At 44.5% G+C, this 26,318-nt stretch overlaps 2 protein-coding genes and 3 long non-coding RNA genes across 6 annotated transcripts in view; 2 read left to right on the top strand and 3 right to left on the bottom strand.

Annotated features, from left to right (window-relative positions):
- LOC121876830 (epidermal retinol dehydrogenase 2-like) overlaps positions 1 to 26,318 on the bottom strand; it is a 67,878-nt gene that overhangs the window by 37,783 nt on the left and 3,777 nt on the right. The window lies entirely within an intron of this gene.
- Positions 2,084 to 20,232, top strand: LOC121876828 (uncharacterized protein DDB_G0271670-like). Of its 2 annotated transcripts, XM_042382271.1 has the most exons (3): positions 2,084 to 2,258; positions 5,736 to 5,759; positions 15,942 to 20,232. In XM_042382271.1, the coding sequence occupies exons 1-3, from the start codon at positions 2,253 to 2,255 to the stop codon at positions 17,490 to 17,492; spliced, it is 1,581 nt and encodes a 526-aa protein (XP_042238205.1). In that variant the 5' UTR covers positions 2,084 to 2,252; the 3' UTR covers positions 17,493 to 20,232. The 2 variants fall into 2 exon arrangements, with proteins under 2 accessions (XP_042238205.1, XP_042238206.1); XM_042382272.1 differs by lacking the exon at positions 5,736 to 5,759 and having other exon boundaries at positions 15,945 to 20,232.
- LOC121876834 lies at positions 10,555 to 25,472 on the bottom strand. The gene is made up of 3 exons (XR_006090829.1): positions 24,062 to 25,472; positions 23,423 to 23,976; positions 10,555 to 10,581 (listed from the first exon to the last, which is right to left on the bottom strand). It is a non-coding gene; the product is annotated as an uncharacterized LOC121876834 (long non-coding RNA).
- LOC121876832 lies at positions 20,380 to 21,694 on the top strand. Its single transcript, XR_006090827.1, has 2 exons — positions 20,380 to 21,274; positions 21,332 to 21,694. It is a non-coding gene; the product is annotated as an uncharacterized LOC121876832 (long non-coding RNA).
- LOC121876833 lies at positions 21,051 to 21,984 on the bottom strand. Its single transcript, XR_006090828.1, has 2 exons — positions 21,834 to 21,984; positions 21,051 to 21,721 (listed from the first exon to the last, which is right to left on the bottom strand). It is a non-coding gene; the product is annotated as an uncharacterized LOC121876833 (long non-coding RNA).

Here is a 26,318-nt window from a genome sequence, read left to right as displayed (position 1 = left end):
GTTGGGTTAGGCTGGGTTAGGTTAGGCTGGGTTAGGTTAGGCTGGGTTAGGTTAGGCTGGGTTGGGATTAGGCTGGGTTAGGTTAGGCTGGGTTGGGATTAGGCTGGAGTTAGGTTAGGCTGGAGTTGGAGATTGAGCTGGGTTGGGCTTGATTATGGCCAACGAGGGAGATTGTGCCCTACTGCCGTTAAATCAATGTACCAGTAGTGGTCGAGGGCGGGCCAACCTTGAGCCTTGATTAGTCACGAAATTTAAAGCTGATCTAGCATAACCTAACTCACTCCTAACTTAAATTAACCTAACCTACTCCTAACTTAAATTAACCTAACTCACTCCTAACTTAAATTAACCTAACCTACTCCTAACTTAAATTAACCTAACCCACTCCTAACTTAAATTAACCTAACTCACTCCTAACTTAAATTAACGTAACCCACTCCTAACTTAAATTAACCTAACCCACTCCTAACTTAAATTAACCTAACCCACCCCTAACCTAAATTAACCTAACTCACTCCTAACTTAAATTAACGTAACCCACCCCTAACTTAAATTAACCTAACCCACCCCTAACTTAAATTAACCTAACTCACTCCTAACTTAAATTAACCTAACTCACCCCTAACTTAAATTAACCTAACCCACCCCTAACCTAACTTAAATTACCCTAATCGAACCCAATCTAACAAACTCACCCAAACCTTAACTTAAATTAACCTAACCTAACCCACATTTACCTAACCTAATCCACCCCTTACCTAACTTAAATTACCCTAATCGAACCCAATCTAACATAAACTCACCCAAACCTTAACTTAAATTATACCTAACCTAACCCACATTTACCTAACCTAATCCACCCCTTACCTAACTTAAATTACCCTAATCGAACCCAATCTAACATAAACTCACCCAAACCTTAACTTAAATTATACCTTACCTAACCTAACCTAACCTCAACCAATTCAAGTTAAGCCTCGTTAACCGTGTCGTAAGTCGAGGTGATTCAACAGCCCGGAATCATTATCAAACACTTTACCACATCATACAAGAATGTCAGGTCATTATTGTCATTGTTCTTGTTATTGTTGACTCGGTGTCTGTATGTCAATCTAAATAATCTGGTTTAATTTCACTCTTTAACTCAAATAACATAAATAAAATTGTTCTATTGGGTTTCTTTAATAACGAAAGACTAGTGGTAAATGTTCGCCAATGTTCTATACTCTTGGTCGCAGTCAGGTCAGGTCAGGTCAGGTCAGGTCAGGTCAGGTCAAGTTTAATCATCAGATAAAATAAGCTGGGGTGCCTAATTTTCATGTCATCCTTATAAGTTTTTGTCTTTAAATGATAATGAGCTTAACATCTAGACAGAGAGGCAGACAGACAGAGACAGACAGACAGACAGACAGAGGCAGGCAGACAGAGGCGAGGTGGGCGGGGTGTGTTAAGTATTACAATGGATAACCGGCTAAGTCTCAACTCTTTCCATTGGTGACTAAGCGGAGGGGGAGGAGGAGGGAAGAAAGGAGAGGAGGAAGAGGAGAGGAGGAAGAGAAAGAGAGGAGGGAAGAGAAAGAGGGGGAAGAAAGAAGGAGAGGGAGAAGGAGAGAAGGGGAAGAGGAGGAAGAGGAAAGGAAGGAGGAGACACGACCGCCAAAGTCATCAGGAGAAGACGACTCGGTGTCAGCGGACCAAATATCTGAAAGAAATAATTAATTTTACACCAATGGTGAAGGTGAGGAGGGCGTGGCCAGGCAGACGAGGGCAGAAGTCACTATGCAGAGAAGTCGCTATGCAGGGGAAGTCGCTATGCAGAGGAAGTCGCTATGCAGGGGGAGGGAGGGGGAAGTTGCTATGCAGAGGGGGAGGGAGGGGTTAAAGGGAAAAGGGGTAATCGCTGGGGGAAGGAATAGGAATAGTCGCCATGCAGAGGAGGAGAAAGGGGGATCGCCATGCCAGACGGGGAGAGGTGTCGTCACCATGCAGAGAGGAGGAGGAGGGAGGGAAGGAGAGGGAATTTTCGTCTGGATGTTACCCCCACCCCCCCAGGACCCGCCCTCGTGTGCAAGGCTACAGTGGACTGGCGACTCAGTTCTCCCGGCGACACTCGTTCTTACAGTGTGTGTGTGGTCAGGCTGTGTCACGGTGCACTGAGAGAAGCCCACAACAGTGTCTTAACTCTACATAATACACACACACACCTACACTGTCCGTCCTCGAGTGACTGTGTCTTACGTTACTGCACTAAAATGACTGTGAGTGTAATCTGGTATATGTTTGTCTAGGTGAACCAGATTCCCGAAGGTTCTTACGACAAGTATTCCTCGTAAGTGGTGATAGAAGAATGTACCCTTCTGGTGACTTAGGATAAAACACAACAATAACATACAGCTACATCATTAACTTTATACGAAGACTTTACCTTAACATGATCGACCAGTTTAATTATGTTAAGTTTGTCAATAGTCAATGTATTTAATTAAGGTTTAGTCTAAGTACAATTGGATGCTATATCTGTACGTCACTGGTGTTTTGCCTTAAGTCAGCCAGTTAGGTATATTTATGTATCTTGACTTAAGAGGAATATTTACGTAGTTATCGTGAAGGATCTGGAGCCATTGTTTACACACCGTTGACTTGTCCCGTCATACTTCCTAATGTGTTCCCGCAGTGTACAGTAGTGATCAACGACTGTAATAAAGTGTAATAACAACTGTAATATGTAGATCATTGCTGATAACTTATATATTACTTATATATCCATTAACTGTTCACAAATGACAAGAGTGTGTGTGGATGTTAGTCCTTCCTCCCCCCAGCCTCTATATAAGTTAATATATATTTACTTGTGAACAAACATTACATATATAATAAATAAATAATTATTATCATCAGTGATCTATATATTTCAGTTATTGGTTAGTGAACAGAGGAAACAAATTATTATACATATCAGCCAACTCGGTCATGAACGCCCATTGTGTGACGCATGACTGACTGACTGACTGACACACACAATTCCCGCTCGACACACCCACAACACCACCCGTGCATTATTGACAACAGAATTAAACACTCTGACAATTATATTAGTCCTTCATCTATATTACCAACGCGCTGATCGTCTGAATTACATAAAATGATATACATTTTATTGAAAGCTATGGCGCTATGTCGTAAGGAACAATGTTTACGAAATCCAAACATAACGAAAAAAAAATAGAGGAACTTTTGTATTATTAACTGGATGAATAATAATATATAGTGTATTTATCTTCAACAGCTGTTTCTAGTCCACGTATTGATTTTCTTCATTAAAACATTTCACGAGACAAGGTTTTATTGATTACGTCTAAGTGAACCGCCCGAGAGACTAGACTACTGTCTGCTGGTGCCCCGTTGTCATGCATACATACAACAGATATATATGAGCTGAAAGACAGTATCTCATTGGCTGATTCTCTGACCAGTGAGAGATCAAGTAAATAGAAGTACAACTCCTCTTGTTTATAGCCACGATTGTTTAGAGAATCAGCCAATCAAATGCCGTCGTTCCACCAATGTATTCCCGTTGTCTGAAGCGTAATAACAAAGCACCAGTTTACGACTACCGAGCGGCAGGTTACGGTGCGTTATGAAACACTGTGGATGGTAAGATTCACTTTATATACTGTGCTGTTTTGGGTTTATGATACATGTGGGTATTTTCGCTCTTATATCTATCTATCGATCTATCTATCTGCCTATTTATCTATCTAGCAATCTATCTACAGGCAAACCAGCAGTGTTCGTAGTGGCATGTGCGTAACAAAATGTATTCGTGTCATTTATTGTAATTATTTCTGCATTACTGTTATACATGTCATCTCGACTGGCTGCTAATTACTGTGACCTCGTTAACATATTTATACACGAGTAGTGAGTTAACTGTTGGCGTCGATTAGTAGGGATCATGTTAGGACTGGCGAAGAACCAAGTTTATAAGATTAAAGGGCTGAAACTTACTAGATTTGTCTTATATATATTAGTTGTTTGGTTGTGTCTGCCTGTGTAGAAAGCTGACTCATTGGTAGGTTATATATATATATATATATATATATATATATATATATATATATATATATATATATATATATATATATATATATATATACAAGTAAATCACTGTAGGTGCGTGATCTAGGTATATGCTGATAACACAGGAAAAAACATCACTCGTGTAATTCACATCTTCAGGGTGAGTACAGACTAGTCTGTACTCACCCTAATGTGAATACCTAGCAAACATATATATATTATATATATATATATATATATATATATATATATATATATATATATATATATATATATATATTTCATTAGCTCAATAAAGCACGCGGACTTCACATATAATCAACACCTCACCCGCCAGGATTCGAACCCACGGCCGACCGTGACCGTGGCCGTGGGTTCGAATCCTGGCGAGAATATATATATATATATATATATATATATATATATATATATATATATATATATATATATATATATATATATACTGTAGTAGTGGTAGTATACGCGACAAACTAGCATTAACATCTAATTACCTGAACTTAGGAAAGGTTAAAAGGTTTGTTGGGGTGTCAAAGTTATGTTAATGTTGTATTTTAACATCAATAGTTATATGAATGCTTGTAAAATCGTTATTTATGAGGATTATTCATCGTACGAACCTTAGTGATGGTGAATGACATTTCTCCACAATTTCGTTACAACACGAGGCTATTATTCTCCCAAGCCAGCAAGGGTACCACTATCTTCTCCTATTCCTCTACCCGTACACCTTCAATATGTCCTCCTGTAGCACCGCCATGACCCAGACGGCGGCAGCGACCACTTCACCGCCCACACGCCCACACACAAACCACCGGCACCACCACGTTTCCTGCCCTCTCACACCCACACATAATATAACCAATGTTTATACAATACCACGATCAAAACCGCTACATAGTTAATTTACCTATACGATACAGATTAACTAAACGTAACCAGTAAATGAGACCAAAAATTACGATCGTTAAAGTGGATTAAGTTGAGGTACGAATGAGTCATCTGGTTTGATTAAAAAAAATATATATATTCCAGAAAGTTGTATTCGTCCTAGTTTTCTGGAACATCGGCCATTTTGCCTCGGGTGCTGTTGATGATGACAGACAACCTTCAACATTTTTTTCCTTTTTTTTCGAATTTTACGTCAAAGATTATTATTAATATTTCCACACACACATATAATCATAAAATACTTCATATAATAATAACTACATAAAATAATATCACTCAAGATCATAGGACAACTTTAGAGTATTGAACGAAACTTCCTAGGAATTTCTTAGATAAACAACAACTTCCAGTTTTACTTGTATGTTTCCTATGTTTATCTTAATATTTACTAGTTATTATTTGCCTACATATGAAATAGTTGTGTTTAGTGCTACTTGGCTAACTTTAATCTTCAATTGAATGTTTGACCCCCCGTAGACCCTGAATGTTTTAAATAATTCCCAAATGTTGATTCAAATGTTTAACCCTGTAGTTTCCTGTAGTGGTTTGTTTATAAGTTTTTACCTCATTATTTTAACGTATCTGTTTAACCTGATGTAGTAGTTTTTATTTATGTTTACCTGATGTTTAACTCTTGTGTTGACCTGAATGTTTAAAATTTTTGTTTTTTTACTTGCGTGTTGCAGCTGAGGGACCCAGACCACCCTGCCAATCACCTCTCACTAGCATCACTTGTAACTGTCCTCACCAGTCACAATTATCCTCACCAGTTACTATTATCCTCATCACTCACTGCTATCCTCACTAGTCACTACTATCCTCACCAGTTACTATCCTCACCATTCACTACTAACCTCACCAGTTACTGCTCTCACCAGTAGTTACTATCCTCACCAGTTACTATCCTCACCATTCACTACTCTCAATAATATTTGTTTTAATTCATTTATATTATTTATTATAAGCTTATAGAGACAGACAGATCTAAATGACTCACTCAGTGTGGGCAATCATGCACTAACTGACTCAGGGACACACCAACTGACTCAGGGACACACCAACTGACTCAGGGACACACCAACTGACTCAGGGACACACTAACTGACTCAGGGACACACCAACTGACTCAGGGACACACCAGCGACTCAGGGACACACAACTGACTCAGGGACACACCCACTGACTCAGGGACACCAACTGACTCAGGGACACACCAACTGACTCAGGGACACCAACTGACTCAGGGACACACTAACTGACTCAGGGACACACCAACTGACTCAGGGACACACCAACTGACTCAGGGACACACCAACTGACTCAGGGACAACACACGCTCAGGGACACATGACTCGGAACCAACTGACCCCCAACCACCCAACACACAACACCACTGACGGACACCACAGCTCAGGGACACACCAACTGACTCAGGGACACACCAACTGACTCAACACCTCTCGGGACACACCAACTGACTCAGGGACACACCAACTGACTCAGGGACACACCAACTGACTCAGCTCACAAGTCACCGCTGCCTGCACTCATTTAATCAGTGTTCCCTGTACCTCAGTCAACACCTTCCTCCTCTTATGCTCTTTTATCTATCTATATATATCTCACTATCTATGTATATGATAATGAGGTAATATCTATCTACCTCCCTACCTTATCTATCTATTTATCTATCCATCTATCTACCTGAGTGTGTATGATAATTAGGGGATAATTACCTGACCTCACCTGAGTTAAACAAGCCAGGTTAGGCAGAAGGGTTCACCCCCTGCCGCCTTGAATATTGATCTTGTCTCCGGCGCCGTCAAGGCTTGGCTGTGACTGGCTCCCCCCCTCCCCTCCTTGTCCCTTAACTAGTGATGTAAGACCTGGCTCCTCACTGCACTTAACTGATGTAAGACCTGGCTTCTCCCTTCCCCTTAACTAGTTATGTAAGACCTGGCTTCCCCTTGTCCCTTAACTAATGATGTAAGACCTGGCTCCTACCTTCCCCTTAACTAGTGATGTAATACCTGGTACCTACTTCCCCTTAACTAGTGATGTAATACCTGGCTCCTACCTTCCCCCTTAACTAGTGATGTAATACCTGGCTTCCCCTTTCCCCTTAACTAGTGATGTAGGACCTGGCTTCCCCTTTCCCCTTAACTAGTGATGTAAGAACGTAACTAATTCGTCCCTTTAACTTAACGACACAAAGACGTATTATCACCCTAACTTGTGTTGTAAAAAAGGTAGTTAGTTACGGTAAATAAACGTAAATAAACATACATACATACATACATACATACATACATACATACATACATACATACATACATACATACATACATACATACATACATACATACATACATGCATACATACATACATGCATACATACATACATACATACATACATACATACATACATACATACATACATACATACATACATACATACATACATACATACATACATACATACATACATACATACATAAATGCATACATACATACATAGAGAATATAGATAAATTGAGAGACAGACAGACACACATATTACAGGTGGTTTGTTTCGACCCCGTCCTAATGGGCCACCTGTCCTAATGGGTCCCTGTCCCATTGGGCCCCTGTCCAAATGGGTCCTTGTTCTATTGGGCCCCTGTCCCATTGGGCCCCTGTCCAAATGGGTCCTTGTTCTAATGGGCCCTTGTTCTAATGGGTCCTTGTTCTAATGGGGACCTTGTTCTAATGGGCCCTTGTTCTAATGGGGCCTTGTTCTAATGGGTCCTTGTTCTAATGGGCCCTTGTTCTATATGGGCCCTGTACTCACTGCGCTTTACAATACACAATAGGGCTAGCAGAGAGAGAGAGAGAGAGAGAGAGAGAGAGAGAGAGAGAGAGTTAGTGCGGGCCAGGACTGGTACCCGGCAAGTGAGTTAAGTGATCCGTCGTGAACTTGTCCCGAACACACACACACACACACACACACACACTCTCTCTCTCTCTCTCTCTCTCTAGGCAAGTTCACGATAGTTGATTCTCTTTCAGTCTCAATCATAAGAGTTTACATTCCTTAAAAGCAATCTCTCTCTCTCTCCTCTCTCTCCCTCTCTCTCTCTCTCTCTCTCTCTCTTACAACCCACATACCATACCTTGTCCTCTGTGTTTATAAAGAGATTCGCTAATCCCCGGTTTGTGTGGTGACCCTGAACTAAATCAGCTTTAAGGTAGGTTAACTTAACTTAATACAACCTAATCTTACCCTCAACCTAACCTAACCAAGAATACCGAGTCAGGTGATGGAGACTAATCGATTACTTCCTTCATTACTATTTATTTATAACCTGAGTGTGTCCAGGATGCTGCTGAGAAGAGAGAGAGAGAGAGAGAGAATGAATAAATTACGTTGCTAAGAGGGCCAGTGTACAGAGGCAAGGGGGGGTGGGTTGACGTGAACAGAGGCAACGAGGGGAGGGAGGGCAGCAAACAGAGGCAACGGGGAGGGAGGGCAGCAAACAGAGGCAACGGGGGAGGGAGGGGGGCAGCAAACAGAGGCAACAGGGGAGGGGAGGGGGCAGCAAACAGAGGCAACTGGGGGAGGGAGGGGGCAGCAAACAGAGGCAACGGGGGAGGGAGGGGGGCAGCAAACAGAGGCAACAGGGGGAGGGAGGGGGGCAGCAAACAGAGGCAACGGGGGAGGGAGGGGGCAGCAAACAGAGGCAACGGGGAGGGAGGGGGGCAGCAAACAGAGGCAAGGGGGATGGGGGCAGCAAACAGAGGCAACAGGGGAGGGAGGCAGCAAACAGAGGCAACGGGGGAGGGGCAGCAAACAGAGACAGTGGGGGGAGGAGGAGGAGGAGAGGGGGGCCCGTGTTGTTTGAATCTTGAATACCTGTGTGGGAAGGGTTAGGACAGAGGCGCCAGGGTTCATCCTCAAAGGTTCCTACCATCAATATTCCCCACCCTCACCCCCCTCAACCCCTCCTCTTTCATCCCTCCACCCACTCCCCATGATGGATGATGGCAGAATGTGATTAAATGGTTTAAACTTCAATCTAAAACACAAAAATAATATCAAAATTAACACTGAGACTCCACCTTAACTAGATACCTTCACTTAGCACCAGTTAGGAGACAAAATTAACACTGAAACCCTACCTTAACTAGATACGTTCACTTAGCACTAGTTAGGAGACAAAATTAACACTGAAACCCTACCTTAACTAGATACCTTCACTTAGCACCAGTTAGGAGACAAAATTAACACTGAAACCCTACCTTAACTAGATACGTTCACTTAGCACCAGTTAGGAGACAAAATTAACACTGAAACCCTACCTTAACTAAATACCTTCACTTAGCACTAGTTAGGAGACAAAATTAACACTGAAACTCTACCTTAACTAGATACGTTCACTTAGCACCAGTTAGAAGACAAAATTAACACTGGGACTCTACCTTAACTAGATACGTTCACTTAGCACCAGTTAGGAGACAAAATTAACACTGAGACTCCACCTTAACTAGATACGTTCACTTAACACCAGTTAGGAGACAAAATTAACACTGAGACTCCACCTTAACTAGATACGTTCACTTAGCACCAGTTAGAAGACAAAATTAACACTGAGAATCTACCTTAACTAGATACCTTCACTTATCACCAGTTAGGAGACAAAATTAACACTGAAACTCTACCTTAACTAGATACGTTCACTTAGCACCAGTTAGAAGACAAAATTAACACTGAGACTCTACCTTAACTAGATACGTTCACTTAGCACCAGTTAGGAGACAAAATTAACACTGAGACTCTACCTTAACTAGATACCTTAACTTAGCACCAGTTAGGAGACAAAATTAACACTGAGACTCTACCTTAACTAGATACCTTAACTCAGCACCAGTTAGGAGACAAAATTAACACTGAAACTCTACCTTAACTAGATACCTTCACTTAGCACCAGTTAGGAGACAAAATTAACACTGAGACCCTACCTTAACTAGATACCTTCACTTGGCACCAGTTAGGAGACAAAATTAACACTGAGACTCTACCTTAACTAGATACCTTAACTCAGCACCAGTTAGGAGACAAAATTAACACTGAGACTCTACCTTAACTAGATACCTTAACTCAGCACCAGTTAGGAGACAAAATTAACACTGAGACTCTACCTTAACTAGATACCTTCACTTAGCACCAGTTAGGAGACAAAATTAACACTGAGACTCTACCTTAACTAGATACCTTAACTCAGCACCAGTTAGGAGACAAAATTAACACTGAGACTCTACCTTAACTAGATACCTTCACTTAGCACCAGTTAGGAGACAAAATTAACACTGAGACTCTACCTTAACTAGATACCTTCACTTAGCACCAGTTAGGAGACCAATTAAGGTATATTCTGGCCATTTTCACTTACGAGGAACATTAACCTTATCAACCTTCAGGAATCTGGATATAGAAAACTGATACATACATACACACACACACACACACACACACACACACACACACACACACACCTTCAAGCTGGCCTTCAGACAGACAGGCAGACACAGACAGACCGTAGAAGGAGGTCAAGAGACAGGTGCCACAACTCGCTCCCCAGGTGTATGTTTTTATAATTGATGAAATTGATCGTTGCAGCCAAGACACAGCAGCCCAGCACAGCACAGCCCAGCATGTGGGTGTGGCCCTCTCATTGCTGTGTTACTGCTGTGCTAGTGGTGCTGTTCTCACTGCTATGTTAAACCTTTCACAGAGGGAGTTTTTACCCTAAGTTGAATAAAATCGTCAGGCGGTGGTCAGAATAAAATGGCAAGTGCATGACACGCGGTGAAAGGGTTAATGCTGTGCTAATGCTGTGCTAATGCTGTGTCACTGATGCACTATAAAGATCTGTAAATGCTGTACAAATGCTCTCTCTCTCTCTCTCTCTCTCTTGCCTTTGGAGGAGAAACGAAAACAGAGAGAGAGAGAGAGAGAGAGAGAGAGAGAGAGAGAGAGAGATAATGCAGCGCAGATATACCTCCCCCCACACCGTCACTCACAGAGTGAATCCGGTCCTGAGTCACCGGCTGAATGGTATAACCACTGCGTCACACATAATCTCCGGGGTCAAGATTAATGGTGGGGGTGTTTATGTCAGGGGAGAGAGAGAGAGAGAGAGAGAGAGAGAGAGAGAGAGAGAGAGAGAGAGAGATGACATAAACAAGTATACAATCTTAACACACACACACCTCTCCCCCCTCTCTCTCCCTCTCTCTCTCTCTAATAAGTAACAGAATCCCCCAAAAAAAGTGACAGTCGCCTTTCGTAGATTTTTTCGTATTATTATTTCATTGACTGTGTGTGTGTGTTGTGTGTGTGTGTGTTGTGTGTGTGTGTGTGTGTGTGTGTGTTTTATCGGTACCATCTTCTACCACACAACACTAATTCCTAGGTCGGTGTTGTACAATATTTATTCTCTCTCTCTCTCTCTCTCCACACACATATGCCTTTTGAAATTAGTCGTGGGTCAGTCATGGGGGTCTAGGGGTCAATCATGGGGGTCAATCATGGGGGTCAGTCATGGGGTCAATCATGGGGTCAATCATGGGGGGTCAGGAATGGGGGTCAGTCATGGGGTCCAATCATGGGGTTCAGTCATTGGGGTCAATCTGGGGGTCAATCATGGGGTCAGTATCATGTCAAGAAACTTATCGAGCGACAGGAAGCGGAATAGCGTGCACTAAGGGGCGTAACCTTACGTGCAGGCCTTCACTGCCACACCACTGCCACACCACACCACTGCCACACCACTGCCACACCACACTACCATACCATACTACCATACCACATCATCACACTGTGGGTCTGGTACTGGGTGTAGTGGTACTAGGGTGGGGTCTGGTACTGGGTGTGGTACTAGGGTGGATCGTACTGGTGTAGTGGTACTAGGTGGGTCTGGTACTGGTGTGTACTAGGGACCTGGTACTGATGTGTGGTACTAGGGTGGTCTGGTACTGTGTAGTACAGGTGGGTCTGTACTGTTGTGGTACTACACAAACCAACAACTAGGGTGGTCTGGTACTGGGTGTGGTACTTGGTGCCTACTGGGTGTTGTGGTACTAGGGTGGACTGTACTGGGTGTAGTGTACAGGGTGGGGTCTGGTACTGGTGTTGTGTACTAGGTGGACCTGCACTGGGTGTGATGTAAGGGTGGGTCTGGTACGTTAGTGGTACTAGGGTGGGGTCTGGTACTGGGTGTTATGGTACTAGGGTGGGGCCTGTACTGGGTGTGTGGTACTAGGGTGGGGTCTGGTACTGGGTGTAGTGGTACTAGGGTGGGCCTTACTGGGTGATACTAGGGTGGGGTCTGCTAGGTGTGTGGTACTAGGGTGGGGTCTGGTACTGGGTTTGTGGTACTAGGGTGGGTTTGGTACTGGGTGTAGTGGTATGGGTGGGTCTGGTACTGGGTGTATGGTACTAGGGTGGGGTTGGTACTGGGTGTAGTGGTACTTGGGTGGGGTCTGGTACTGGGTGTAGTGGTACTAGGGTGGAGCCTGGTACTGGGTGTAGTACTAGGGTGGGGTCTGGTACTGGGTGTAGTGTGTACTAGGGTGGGTCTGGTACTGGGTGTAGTGGTACTTGGGTGGGGTCTGGTACTGGGTGTGTTATAGGTGGGGTCGTACGGGTGTAGTGGTACTAGGGTGGGGTCTGGTCTGGGTGTAGTGGTACTAGTGGGGGTTTACTGGTGTAGTGTACTAGGGTGGGGTCTGGTACTGGGTGTAGTGGACTGGTGGGGTCTGGTACTGGGTGTAGTGGTCTAGGGTGGGGCTGGTACTGGGTGTAGTGTACGGTGGGTCTGGTACTGGGTGTAGTGGTACTAGGGTGGGTCTGGTACTGGGTGTAGTGGTACTAGAGTGGGTCTGGTACTGGGTGTAGTGGTACTAGGGTGGGTCTGGTACTGGGTGTAGTGGTACTAGGGTGGAGCCTGGTACTGGGTGTAGTGGTACTAGGGTGGGGTCTGGTACTGGGTGTAGTGGTACTGGTGGGGTCTGGTACTGGGTGTTGTGGTACTAGGGTGGGGTCTGGTACTGGGTGTTGTGGTACTAGGGTGGGGTCTGGTACTGGGTGTAGTGGTACTGGTGGGGTCTGGTACTGGGTGTAGTGGTACTAGGTGGGGTCTGGTACTGGGTGTAGTGGTACTAGGGTGGTCTGGTACTGGGTGTAGTGGTACGGGTGGGGTCTGGTACTGGGTGTAGTGGGTACTAGGGTGGGGTCTGGTACTGGGTGGTACTAGGGTGGGTCTGGTACTGGGTGTTGTGGTACTAGGTGGGTCTGGTACTGGGTGTTGTGGTACTAGGGTGGGGCCTGGTACTGGGTGTAGTAGTACTAAGGTGGGGTCTGGTACTGGGTGTTGTGGACTAGGGTGGGTCTGTACGGTGTGGTACTAGGGTGGGGTCTGGTACTGGTGTTGTGGTACTAGGGTGGGGTCTGTACTGGTGTTGTGGTACTAGGGTGGTCTAGTACTGGGTGTAGTGGTACTAGGGTGGGGTCTGGACTGGTGTTATGGTACTAGGGTGGGGTCTGGTACTGTGTAGTGGTACTAGGTGGGGTCTGGTACTGTTAATACTAGGGTGGGGTCTGGTACTGGGTGTAGTGGTACTAGGGTGGGTTGGTACTGTGTTGTGGTACTAGGGTGGGTCTGGTACTGGGGTAGTGGTACTAGGGTGGGGTTGAACTGGGTGTTGTGGTACTAGGGTGGGGTCTGGTGCTGGTTGTGGTACTAGGGTGGGGTCTGGTACTGGGTGTAGTGGTACAGGGGTTGGTACGTGAGTACTATGGGTCTGTACTGGGTGTAGTGGTACTAGGGTGGGGTTGGTACTGGGTGTTGTGGTACTAGGGTGGGGTCTGGTACTGGGTGTAGTGGTACTAGGGTGGGGTCTGGTACTGGGTGTAGTGGTACTAGGGTGGGGTCTGGTACTGGGTGTAGTGGTACTAGGGTGGAGCCTGGTACTGGGTGTAGTGGTACTAGGGTGGGGTCTGGTACTGGGTGTGGCAGCAGCTATTGATTCAACATTGGTGCAGTGGCTGTCAACCTTTCCTCCCTTCCATCCCACCCTCCCCCGTCTTTCCTCCCTTGATTCCTAGCCAACCAGTCACTCACCGGTTACTCACCTTCCCAGACAGTCACTCACCAGTCACTCATCAGTTTCTCACCTTCCCAGACAGTTACTCACCTTCTCAGACAGTTACTCACCTTCCCAGACAGTTACTCACCTTCCCAGACAGTTACTCACCTTCCCAGACAGTTACTCACCTTCCCAGACAGTTACTCACCTAACCCCGTCGCCGCCCCCCCCCCTTTACCGCTAAGGTGTTCAATCCGCAGGTGTATGTAATCCGGAAAACAAAACACAATTTCAACCTTCTTCCTTCACTGTGTAAAGGTTATATTAACTTGCATCTCTCTCCTCAGTCTTCATCACAAGTGTCGAAATGTATAATGAAATTGCTTCAGTTAAATTGACTTCCACAATATCCTGAACCAAGATTATGACGCTCTTATATTAGGGTTTCAAAAGCTACACACACACACACACACACATACACACACACACACACATACACACACACACACACACACACACATAATAATGGATGCTCCTAGAAATCAAGGATGGCCGGTCCAAGGGCCACCTAGGCGTGAATTTGTTTTTAAGGTGTAGAAGCTGTCGTCAACACAACAACCACACCCTAAGTTAACGAGCTGCATGATCCAGTGTCAAGAAATAGTCCAAGAAGACCGGACAATTCGCCAACTACACTGGCTAACCATTACCCCGGAACACGATCCACAAATCGTTTAACATCCAGGTTCCCAATTACTGCTGGGTAGACAGAGGCAAATGCCCGGGGATCGAACCCGAGTCCACTCTCTTGCGAGGCTAGCATGCTGACCATTACACCACAGGTCACCACACACACACAGACAGGTGGGCGTGGTCAGCTGGCGCCAGGAGGGTGTTCACCTGGTCGGAGGAGGAGCTAATGCCGTCCTAACAATTGATCGACAGACACACGGCACCCCAGCCCCTCATACTTCCCTGATACCTCATACTCCCCTAATGCCTCATACTCCCCTAATGCCTCATATTTATTTTATAATTCCTTGTTACTTTCTAATATACACACTTCCATTATACCAACTTAAGAGTGAGACGAGTGGCAGTTCGCTGGGGACTAAATGCCACCCTCCCCTCCCCTCCCCTCCTCCCTTCATTTAACACAACGCAGTAACTTTAACCAGGGTAGGTGAAAACACCTATTAAGTGAACACGTAAAAATAAATAAATAAATAAATAAATAAATAAATAAATAACCATTGCAAATTTCAGCTTTCTCTCTTATAAACCTTCGGTAGTTTATAGCAAATTGAGGATGGGGGAGGGGGGGGGGCAACCATTAGGCCAGTCCCATAAAATTCCAATTCTTTATCTTCCAATTTTGTAGCCGTGCATAACGACCATACACATGAACGGATATAAAGGTACTGTTCTTGATCTACACTTCAGAGGAACTACTGTATTGTTGATGATTCTTCAGGTAGTAACTTCTGCTGCCAGGGTTAGGTCACGTGAGACTGGCACTACCCCCTCTACTGCACACTGATGTTTCTAAGCTGTATAAAGTACTTTCTGCTTTCGAGTACAAGTGTAAATTTGTTCACTGTGTAAGTTTCTTCTTGAGCGTTCATCAGTATTAGGTCTAACAATATATACACACACACACACACACACACACACACACACACACACACACACACACACACACACACACACACACACACACACACACTGATAAAGACTTCTACTAATCAGATTTTTTTCTGTTATTGCAGATGGAGGAGAAGGTGGTGGATGGTAAAGAGAAGAAGTATGTGTTATACACAGTGGTGGGAGAGGAGCGTGGGCGTGCGGGCGTGGGTGTGTGGGTAGTACGGGTACTGTTAGGTACACTGCTACTCGTCGCCCTGGCCGTAGTGCCCTACCTGTCTCTCCGCCTGGCGCAGGTGAGCGACCGTACCCTGGTAGTGTTCCAGCCTGTGCCCGTCCGTAACCACTCTCTTCACCACCATCAGTATCAACACCACCAGTCTGACCACGTCCAGGTGCTCAGTGTACTACAGAGTGCCGCCCTCACCCGGGAGAACTACACCGCACCCAGCCCCAACACCACGGCGAAGGCCGCAGCTCCCGCCAACACCACCACATCCACTAGCACAGCCGGCGGCATCGTGACCCTGCACGAGTCAGCCGTCACCCTCGCCGTCATGGAAGACACCAACGCAACACGCAACAGAGACTCTGACGATGACGATGAAGAAAGCGGTGACGACGACGACGATGACAGCAAGGAGAAAGTGGTGGTGGACGAGGACAAGAAGGATAGTGAGGACAACGTGACCACAGAAGACACCGTAGGCACCTCAGAGGCCCCGGCCTCCGTGGCCCAGGTGGCGGCCGTCACCGTGGTGGGGAGCCCCTCCACGCCCCCCGTGGTAGTGGACAACTCCACAGCGGCCCTCAACGCTACCCCCGCCCCACACAAGAGAGGTAACATCACTTCCGCTGCCCCCGTCGTCTCCACCGCCGCCGCCAAGGTGGCCGCCGCCAAAGTGGCTGCTGCCAAGGTAGCCACTTCAACGATCTTTACCACCCACGCCCCTCCCCGCACCACCGGCAAGGCCCCCTCCACCAAGGCGGTGAACGTGTCGTCGGTGGCGAGCACAGCGGCGCCCAACACCACCACCACCACTACCACCACCACCACCACCACCACCTCCACCTCAACTACCACCACCACCTCCGCCACCAGCAGCCGCCGTCCCCTTGCCCATAAGCTGGTCTACGTCGCCACCACCGCCTCCGGCAACCACATAGGCGGCTTCTGCGTATGGAAGACCGACAAGACCATCACCGACTGGTCGTTCTTCTACGAGAACATCCCCATCGAGTACCAGAGTCACCAGGACTCCTCCGACCACGAGATGCGGGGGATGTTGGCCGCCGTCCGCACGTGGGCACCAAAGTGGAACGACCATCACGTGGTGCTACGCTCACACCACCCCAGCATCAAGGGCTCCGAGCACCCGACCCGCCGAACTCTCTCCCGGGAGCTGGAGAGGCTGTCTGAGGGCCGCTTCACCTACGAGCTGGAGTGGCGCCTGAGGAAGACAGACCGGGTGGTGGAGATCTCCTACTGTTTGTCTCGCCTCCACCGGGATTTCGCCCACTGGTACCGCACCTTCCAGCAGCGTGTAGACGAGTTGCTCGGCCAGCAGGACTGGGCCCTCGTCAGGAAGCAGAACCGAGTCTATGCCTCCCAAGGGGCCTTCCACACAGACTTCCTGGACGACAGTGACGATGACCTGCGGGGAGAGAAGTGAGCCGTCCCCCACACACGCCAGCCAAGCCCTCATCCAGGCCACACACACCACACTCACTCACAGACTCCACATACAAGTAGAACATGACTAAAATTAAGTGATTAGCGGACTGTTAGTGGCAGGCCACCGCCATCAAATTTATCCTTCTGGCAGATGCATAACTAAGTGAACCCGTGTCTCTTGTGATACTGATAATGAGATATAATGGTTCACTTGACTATGTGATAAGACGCGGTTATTTAAGGCCTCCTTCACACCTTCTTATAGGACTTTTAAGTCATTCAATCCAGCCCGTAGTAGTTAGTTAACTATTTCAGAAAAATCAGTTTCTTGTTAAAATTAACTTTAATTAAGAGGATAACATGAGTAGTGAGAACGTCTTAGCCGTGTGGATCCTTCATCTTCAAGCCACTAAATTATTATAATACAAATAATCAGTATGATGACATATGCTGTGAGAGCAACAAATTATGGTATAGATATGTCATGTAGGAGTCACATGTGTAAGGGAACGACACATGTAGAATCATGTGTAATGAAACGACACATGCAAGAGTCATGTGTAAAGGAATGATACCTGTAGGAGTCACTTGTGTTAAGGAATGACACATGTAGAACATATGTGACAGAATGACATAATAGGAGTCATAGAAGGAATGACACATGATTAATAATACATAATAATGGTGATAAAAAGATGAATCAGTACACGTGTATCTGATGAGGGACTCGAGGTCAGCAAAACAATACCAAATTTACTTCCACCAAATAAGCTTAATAATGGAGTCGCGTCAGGAGGTGAGAGGTGGCAAGACACTGTGTTGAAGCTGTGTGTGTACAGGAGACGTTAATAGTGTGTCTGTGGCACCAAACACACGTTAAGTGCATACTTTTAATATCACCCTCTAAATAATGTCCTATTAAAAATCACTTGGATTGGGAGAGCTAATGTCCTCAACTCGGGTAATTTTTACACCTGGGGGTCATCTTAAATAAGTTTCACAGGTGACATGACACACGATTGTCATCTCCTGTACACACACAGCTTCCTGACCCAGCATCATGTCACCTTCTGGAGATCTTTTAAAAAAATCACTGAGACAGCCTAGACTCACACAAGCCGGTTTTAGAACAAGACATGAGAGAGGTAGAGCAGACTGAAGCCTCAAGTTTTAAGTTAGTCTGAATCTCACATAAGAAAGTCAACAGCTTCCTGAGTTAAGATGATGTCATTTCCCGATGGCAGCTAAGGTGATGTTGTCTTGTAAATTATCAAGTGTAGGCTGGTCAGGAGCCCTTCCGGTGTACCTGCACAGCCGGCCACTACACCAAGGTTGACCCTCTTGTGTCCAGGCTGCTCACCAGGTATTCTTGTATATTATTATGGTGTACGCCGACACTCTTGTTGTTGATGAATGGGGTCACAGAATGTATAGGAAGTGGCCACTATATAAATAAAGTATTTATTGTAACATAGGAAGTACCGAGTGTTAGGTACGATGTAGAGGACGGTGTTAAGATCAGAGAAAGTTGTGTGGTGGTGTTGTTGCTGTGTAACATAGTATGATAGCAACACTGTAGTAGTGGTCACCCGTAGGCCTGCTGCTGGTGTACCCAGGCTGTTGGGACACTCCTGGTGTCCTCAACAGTGAGGGCCACTAGGACTCAGGGCCCGCGGGTCACTCACTATGATGCTGTACATAGTTATTCAACTCGCTTCTCTATCATCTTATGTTAGGTGTCCTTTGTATGCAGTTCATCAAGCTATGTATACTCGAAAAAAAAACAATAATCAAAAATTTTCACTGTGGAATCAATATGTACACGAGAATCTATGTAGGAGTGTACACTGGAGATGTTCCACTGATTATTTGTATCCAGAAAACTTTGGCCATAACTCCCTGGAGCAGGAAGTGTGTCAGACTGCTGCCACCCTCACACTTCACGCCCAGTTTCTTGTCATTGTCACGTACAAAAATGACTCTCCCGTCATTTCTGTCCAGTGAATTTCTGATCGCTCCTCCTCCTTAAATTTCCCAGCAGTAAACAGTAAGAGAGAGCAAGTGGCGGACCTAAACAAAAGAATCACGTGACTTGCAAGCTGGAGGTATGATCGAGTAGTGTACCCTAGTGTAGTGTAGGTGTAGCCCCTCACTGGCTAGTCGGGGTGTACAAAGCTTGGCCTCACTCGCATTCTCCTCCGCGTCCTAGTGATAGACTGACCCTTAGAGCTCCAGCAGCCACCAGCACCAGCTGTGTTGTGCTGCCGCATCACTTCCTTCACTTGGCCACCCGCCGCCATCTTTATAGCTACCATATCTGACTTTTCTCTCTCTCTCTCTCTCTCGCTCTCCTTTTGTGTGTATATATATATATATATATATATATATATATATATATATATATATATATATATATATATATATATATTGTGTGCGTGCTTGATTTCATCACTTAATGACTGCTGTTTATAACAGGTGGAAAAAACCCAGTTCATTTGTGCCTGTGATACGTGTGGACGTACAGTACTCTTAGCTTTTGTTTCACCCTCACGACATACCTGTTAACACCAACAAACATTATTGCTGTGCTTCAGGAGACGGACGGCGAATGTGTATGGATATGTGATCACTGTAAGTCATTTTATGCCGGTGTGCTCTTTACATCTGTTTTACCTACATATCCCCTTAAAGAATGAAAACTAATGTAAACACAACCAGTAAACTTATCATCCCTCGAACTAGACTATGATGGTCCTCTCGGTGTGTTCTTATGTTGAGATACAGGATGATTCACTCGCTGGCAGCCCGGAGTTTCACTAATATAACCATTATATGAACCGATTGCCCCATTAACGGGAGGTGGGGCGGGGTAGGGTAGGGTGGTGGTGGGGCGGGGTAACAAAACACGACGGCTCGCCAGCACAAGCAACATACATTACTCGAACCAAATGACGCGTCTCTGCCTACCCACATTCACTCACTCTCTCAAAGTCTTTAAAAAAAATGAGACCTACCCGAAAAATACTAAATAGGCATACAATTGGGACCGACATACAGACGGGGATAATAGTAACGTAATAGACAAAGGTTCATACGTTCAATATTCCTCATCGGTGAAAATAATAGAATGTAATTAACTTGAAGATAAAAACACCAAATCAAAACATTAATCGTCAATTTAACACTAAGATACATTCACTTTAAGCATTCTCACACCAGTTAAGTGATTAAATTAAGTTAGATAAGTGTTAGAAGATTTATGTACCTTAATTTTATCTCCTGGTGTAAAAGTGAATGTTACAGTATCTAGTTAAGCTTGGAGTCTCAGTTTGATCTTGGTGTTTTGTGGTATAATTGGGTTATTATCTTTGTGATTTGTGGTATAATTCTGTTATTTTTCTAATTTGTGGCATAATTCTGATGTTATTTCTTTGTGTGTCATTAATGTGCCTTTGTGTCAATTTCATGTTATCTTGTCCGTGTCATAATTGTGTTGCGCCAATTGGTTTTGTTCTTGTTATAATTATCTTGTTCATACTTAACTAATTAGGTTTTCTTTTTACGTCTTCCCAACTCACAAAGGAATATTGATCGTGTGAACCTTAGTAAGTCAGGAGCTGGTAAGTGTTCAGCTGGACGAATGCCAAATTGGTGCCTGTGACGTCAATGACACCTCCATGACGCCATAGAACAATTGAAGTCGCCTCGATGACGTCATAACAAGTGGTAGAGACCTTGGTGACGTCATAGCAGGTGGTAAAGACCTCGATGACGTCATAAGTGGTAGAGGCCTTGGTGACGTCATAGCAGGTGGTAAAGACCTCGATGACGTTATAGCAAGTGGTAAAGACCTCGATGACGTCATAGCTAGTGATAGATATCTCGATAATATTATGGAGGGAAGGAAGGAAAAAGAGGGAGGGAGGGAATAGGAAGAACAAGAGAAAAGGAGGAAGGAAAGAATAAGAGGTAGAGAAGAAGGAAATAAGAGGGGATAGCGAGAAGAGAGGAGAAAAGAGAGAGAAAGAGAGAGAAGAAATAAACACAACATAATCAGAGAGACATCTGACTTTTTACCGCAGAGTAGTGTCTTAGGGCGGCCATCTTTGAAATCATAACCCCTGGTGGAGCTCGTAACTTAAATAAGTTGAGAAAATTAACTTGCGAACCTTTGAGAATCCCTCTTTGACTTACGAACTTTTGAGAATCCCTCTTTGACTTAACAACCTTTGAGAATCCCTCTTTGACTTACGAACTATTGAGAATCCCTCTGACACGAACTATTGAGAATCCTGCTGACTTAATAGCCTTGCAGAGAATCCCTCTTTGACTTAACAACCTTTGAGAATCCCTCTTTGACTTAACAACCTTTGAGAATCCCTCTTTGACTTAACAACCTTTGAGAATCTCTCTTTGACTTAACAACCTTTGAGAATCCCTCTTTGACTTAACAACCTTTGAGAATCTCTCTTTGACTTAACAACCTTTGAGAATCCCTCTTTAATTTACGAACCTTTGAGAATCTCTCTTTGACTTAACAACCTTTGAGAATCCCTCTTTGACTTAACAACCTTTGAGAATCCCTCTTTAATTTACGAACCTTTGAGAATCCCTCTTTGACTTACGAACTTTTGAGAATCACTCTTTGACTTACGAACCTTTGAGAATCTCTCTTTAACTTGAATCGTATATAGGAAGGTTAGGTCAGTCTTATATATTATCAAGTTAAGGTTGTGATCCTAACTTATAAATATATTCAAGAATTATTAAGTAAAATTCGTTGTTACCTTTTAAGTTAAAGAGGAGCTACTACTACTACTACTACTACTACTACTACTACTACTACTACTACTACTGCTACTACTACTACTACTACTACTACTACTACTACTACTACTACTACTACAACAACAACATCACTTCTTCCACTAATACGACCACCATCACCACCACCACTGCTGCCATCACCACCACTACCACCATCGCCACCACTACCACCATCATCGCCACCACTACCACCATCATCACCACCACTGCTGCCATCACTATCACTACTACCATCACCACTAACTCATTACCACTAGAAACATCATAATTACCACCTTCATCACCACAACCACCATCACTAAAACCACCACAATCACAACCATCACCACTACCATCATCACCACAACCACCACCAACACCACAACTGTCAATAACACCACAACCACCACCACAATTACCCTCAACCATCATCACCACCACCACCACAACCACAACCCACCACCACTACTATCACCCTCATCACCACCACCCTACTACCACAATCACCCACCACCACCATCACCACCCCCACTACCACCACCGCAACCACCACTACCACTACTGTGTAGTCGTCTCACCACCCTAGTATGCTGCTCTGCTACAACACTGTTCCGCTATTGATCCCCGCCCACCTTCTCTCTCTCTCTCTCTCTCTCTCTCTCTCTCTCTCTCTCTCTCTCTCTCTCTCTCTCTCTCTCCAATGGACGGGTGTGGACTCAATCTTATGAGACAAGTGTTCAGACGGAGACCCATTTGCTGCTATAACTGTAAATCTGTTTCTTACACACACACACACACACACACACACACACAAAGGCCTTAGAAGTCCTCAACCTAACACAAAAACGTTTATAAATTACTTGCATGTCAACACGCTATACCAGTGTAGTGCCTCCTCCCTGCCTGCCACCACCACTATTAACACACTATACCCTGCCATCATAACCACCATCACTACTACCACACCACCACCACTACTACCACACCACCACCACTACTACCACACCACCACCACCATGTACACAACTCACTGCACACACACACAACATGAAGTTCTCAGAAATGTGTGTGCGTGTGTGTGTGGGGGGGGGAGGTCTTGTGTTGCAAAGCGCCTGAGGCAACACACACACACACACTCCTCCCTGCTCTCTTCATAGTGGAAATAAACTTGATATCAGGAAGATCTGCCCGGAACACACCCCAACACACCTCCTCTCTCTTCTTTCCTCTTGTCGATAATACTATTTTCCTCTGACAGGGATGGCTATTGTGTAGTGTCCCGAGATCTCTTGCCACCAAATCGAAAGATCTTTTTTTCTTCCGTTTTTCCGGGTTTTTTTTTTTCGTTATTTCCGCTTTTTCCACTATTTCGTTTTTTTCCCCCGTTTCTTTACTCTCTCGTTCTGTTCCACGTGTTATTTAATACTCTGTCGTGTTTATCCAATTCACACAGGAGCCGTACAAGGTTGTGGTGTGTTATAAAGAGGTGTTGTTGTTGAAGGTGAGGTTGTAATGTGGTGAGATCGTGTTGTTGTTAAGGTGTATACACGTGATGATTATTATATGGGACAAAGCTAAAACCTAACCTAACCCAACCATACGCAATTTAACCTAACCTAACCCAACCATACTCAATTTAACCTAACCTAACCCAACCATACTCAATTTAACCTAACCTAACCCAACCATACGCAATTTAACCTAACCTAACCCAACCATACGCAATTTAACCTAACCTAACCCAACCATACTCAATTTAACCTAACCTAACCTAACCCAACCCAACCCAACCTAACCCAACCTAACCTCTCCCACGCCAACCTAACCAAAGAAGCCTTGTCCTAATAATAACTTGTTTCGAAATGATCGTGTGTGTGTGTGTGTGTGTGTGTGTGTGTTTTGCCTCGTCCTATGCATAATACCTGCTGTAGACGCTATAACTACACTGTTCTATTTAAGTTACTTACGTCACGATTGTTAGCCTCTGACTTAAAAGAATGGTCTTGAGCTTTGAGTTACGACATGAAATAAGGCTCCGAGTTACGGAGAACGTATTTATCTCTGAGTTACGACAAGAAATAAGGCTCCCAGTTACGGAGAACGTATTTATCTCTGAGTTACGACAAGAAATAAGGCTCCCAGTTACGGAGAACGTATTTATCTCTGAGTTACGACAAGAAATAAGACTTGAGTTACAGGATAAGTGTTTAGCTTTGAAATACAGGGGAGGTATTGAGAGTGAGTGGCTAGGTGGAGACACTCATGCGGGCCAGACATTTACAGTGTGTGTGTGTGTGTGTGAACGTGAGAGCCAGGACTACCACAGCTCCTGGTGACACACACACACGGCCCCAGGTTCTCAAAGGTTCAACAAGCTCGCCTTATTTGTTCTCCCTGTCTACTATACAGTCTCAATTCAGTTCAGACGCCATTTTTTAGCAGTGAATACATATGTTGTTCTTAATGACCCAATTAACTGTGATCCTATACTTTACCACAACCAGTTAAGAGAAAAAGAAAATCGACTTACGAACCTTTGAGAATCTTCCCTTGTATCATAATGAAAGGTTAAGAGGGAAAATCGACTTACGAACCTTAAGAGAGACCATCTTTGTATCGTTGCTTAAATGAACCAGTATTTCTCCATCACCATTTACGAGGAAAAAAAAAATAACATGATAACTTTTGAGAATCCCGCCTTGGTCTGACCTAGTCTGACCAGTCTCAGCCATTCACTATGTTGGACAAGTTCCTTCTGTGAGTTGTTCCGAATTTCTGTGTGAGCAAAGAGCATCCTACACTGGTACCCCCCTATAGTGTACACAAGACAACAGGTATCTACTGGCAGAACGAAGGCATCTGATTGGCTGATAAGCTAACCATTGACAGACGAGTTGCAGTCAAAACAAACATGGCGGAGAAGTAACAATTATAATTTGCGGTAGAAACAAACTATTTTTTTGTGATATCATAAAATTTAAAGTTGTAGCTATTGTATGTCATTTTATTTTAATTGCCTCGTCCCTTATTGGTTGGTAAATTAGCCAATCAGATGTCATCGTTACACCAGTACATACCTATTGTCTATGTATACTAGAAGGGGGTACCAGACGAGAGCATCCTACAGCACGCCATGTTGCACGAGTCAGTTGTCCTCTGTATTACGTTGATGTTCCACTCCACGTCATGATACCTTAACATATTTCACATTAAAAAAATAATTCATGGTTGTGAAAATCTTTTTTTTTTTACCATTTTGTGACAATAAGCGATTATCTTTTGTCTGTTTGTATATTTTGAGAATAAAGCTTATGAGGCTTAATGCAGACTCTCATTTGACCCCCAACAACTCCCCTCATTTGATGTAAGAAAACTGAGACGATGGTGTTACTGGCTGTCTTAAGGCTGTGGGCACATCACGTGGGCCACAACCTTAACACAGCACGGTAGTGACGTCACGTGGCCCACAACCTTAACACAGCACGGTAGTGACGTCACGTGACCCACAAACTTAACACAACACGGTGGTGACGTCACGTGACCCACAACACTCACAAACATGAAGGTAAGTTTTAAAACAAGATCGCTAACACTTGTTTCTCTACTTACAACGAGTCATTTACACCACTATACCCTGTAGGTTCCTTTACAGCGGTAAAACAACGTAATCTGGGTTCAATTCCCGGCCCGGGACAGATGGGAGAAGGATATTATCCAGAGTGACCCTAACAAACACGGCAAGTTATCTCCAAGTACCACAGTTTCCCTCATGAACTAACACTGAACAATAAAGTTCATAACAGACCAACAGAACGGCTTGTAAACTGATACGTGGAAAAATTAAATCAAGCTGAACTTTCATTTACAATATACACAGCCATCACAACTTTACACGTGGCTCTCATTATACACACGCAACCGTCAAAGTATAATCAATAACATTGGTAAGTAATTATATACAAGTGAAAAGTAATAATATATACTTATATTAGCTGACTGATAAACGATCTAATAAAAA

This window comes from Homarus americanus, unplaced genomic scaffold (genome assembly GCF_018991925.1).
Source record: "Homarus americanus isolate GMGI-L3 unplaced genomic scaffold, GMGI_Hamer_2.0 scaffold50281, whole genome shotgun sequence".
Classification (NCBI taxonomy): Eukaryota; Metazoa; Arthropoda; class Malacostraca; order Decapoda; family Nephropidae; genus Homarus; species Homarus americanus.
Note: the sequence above shows the minus strand (reverse complement) of the source record. Positions and strands in the feature narration are given on the sequence as shown.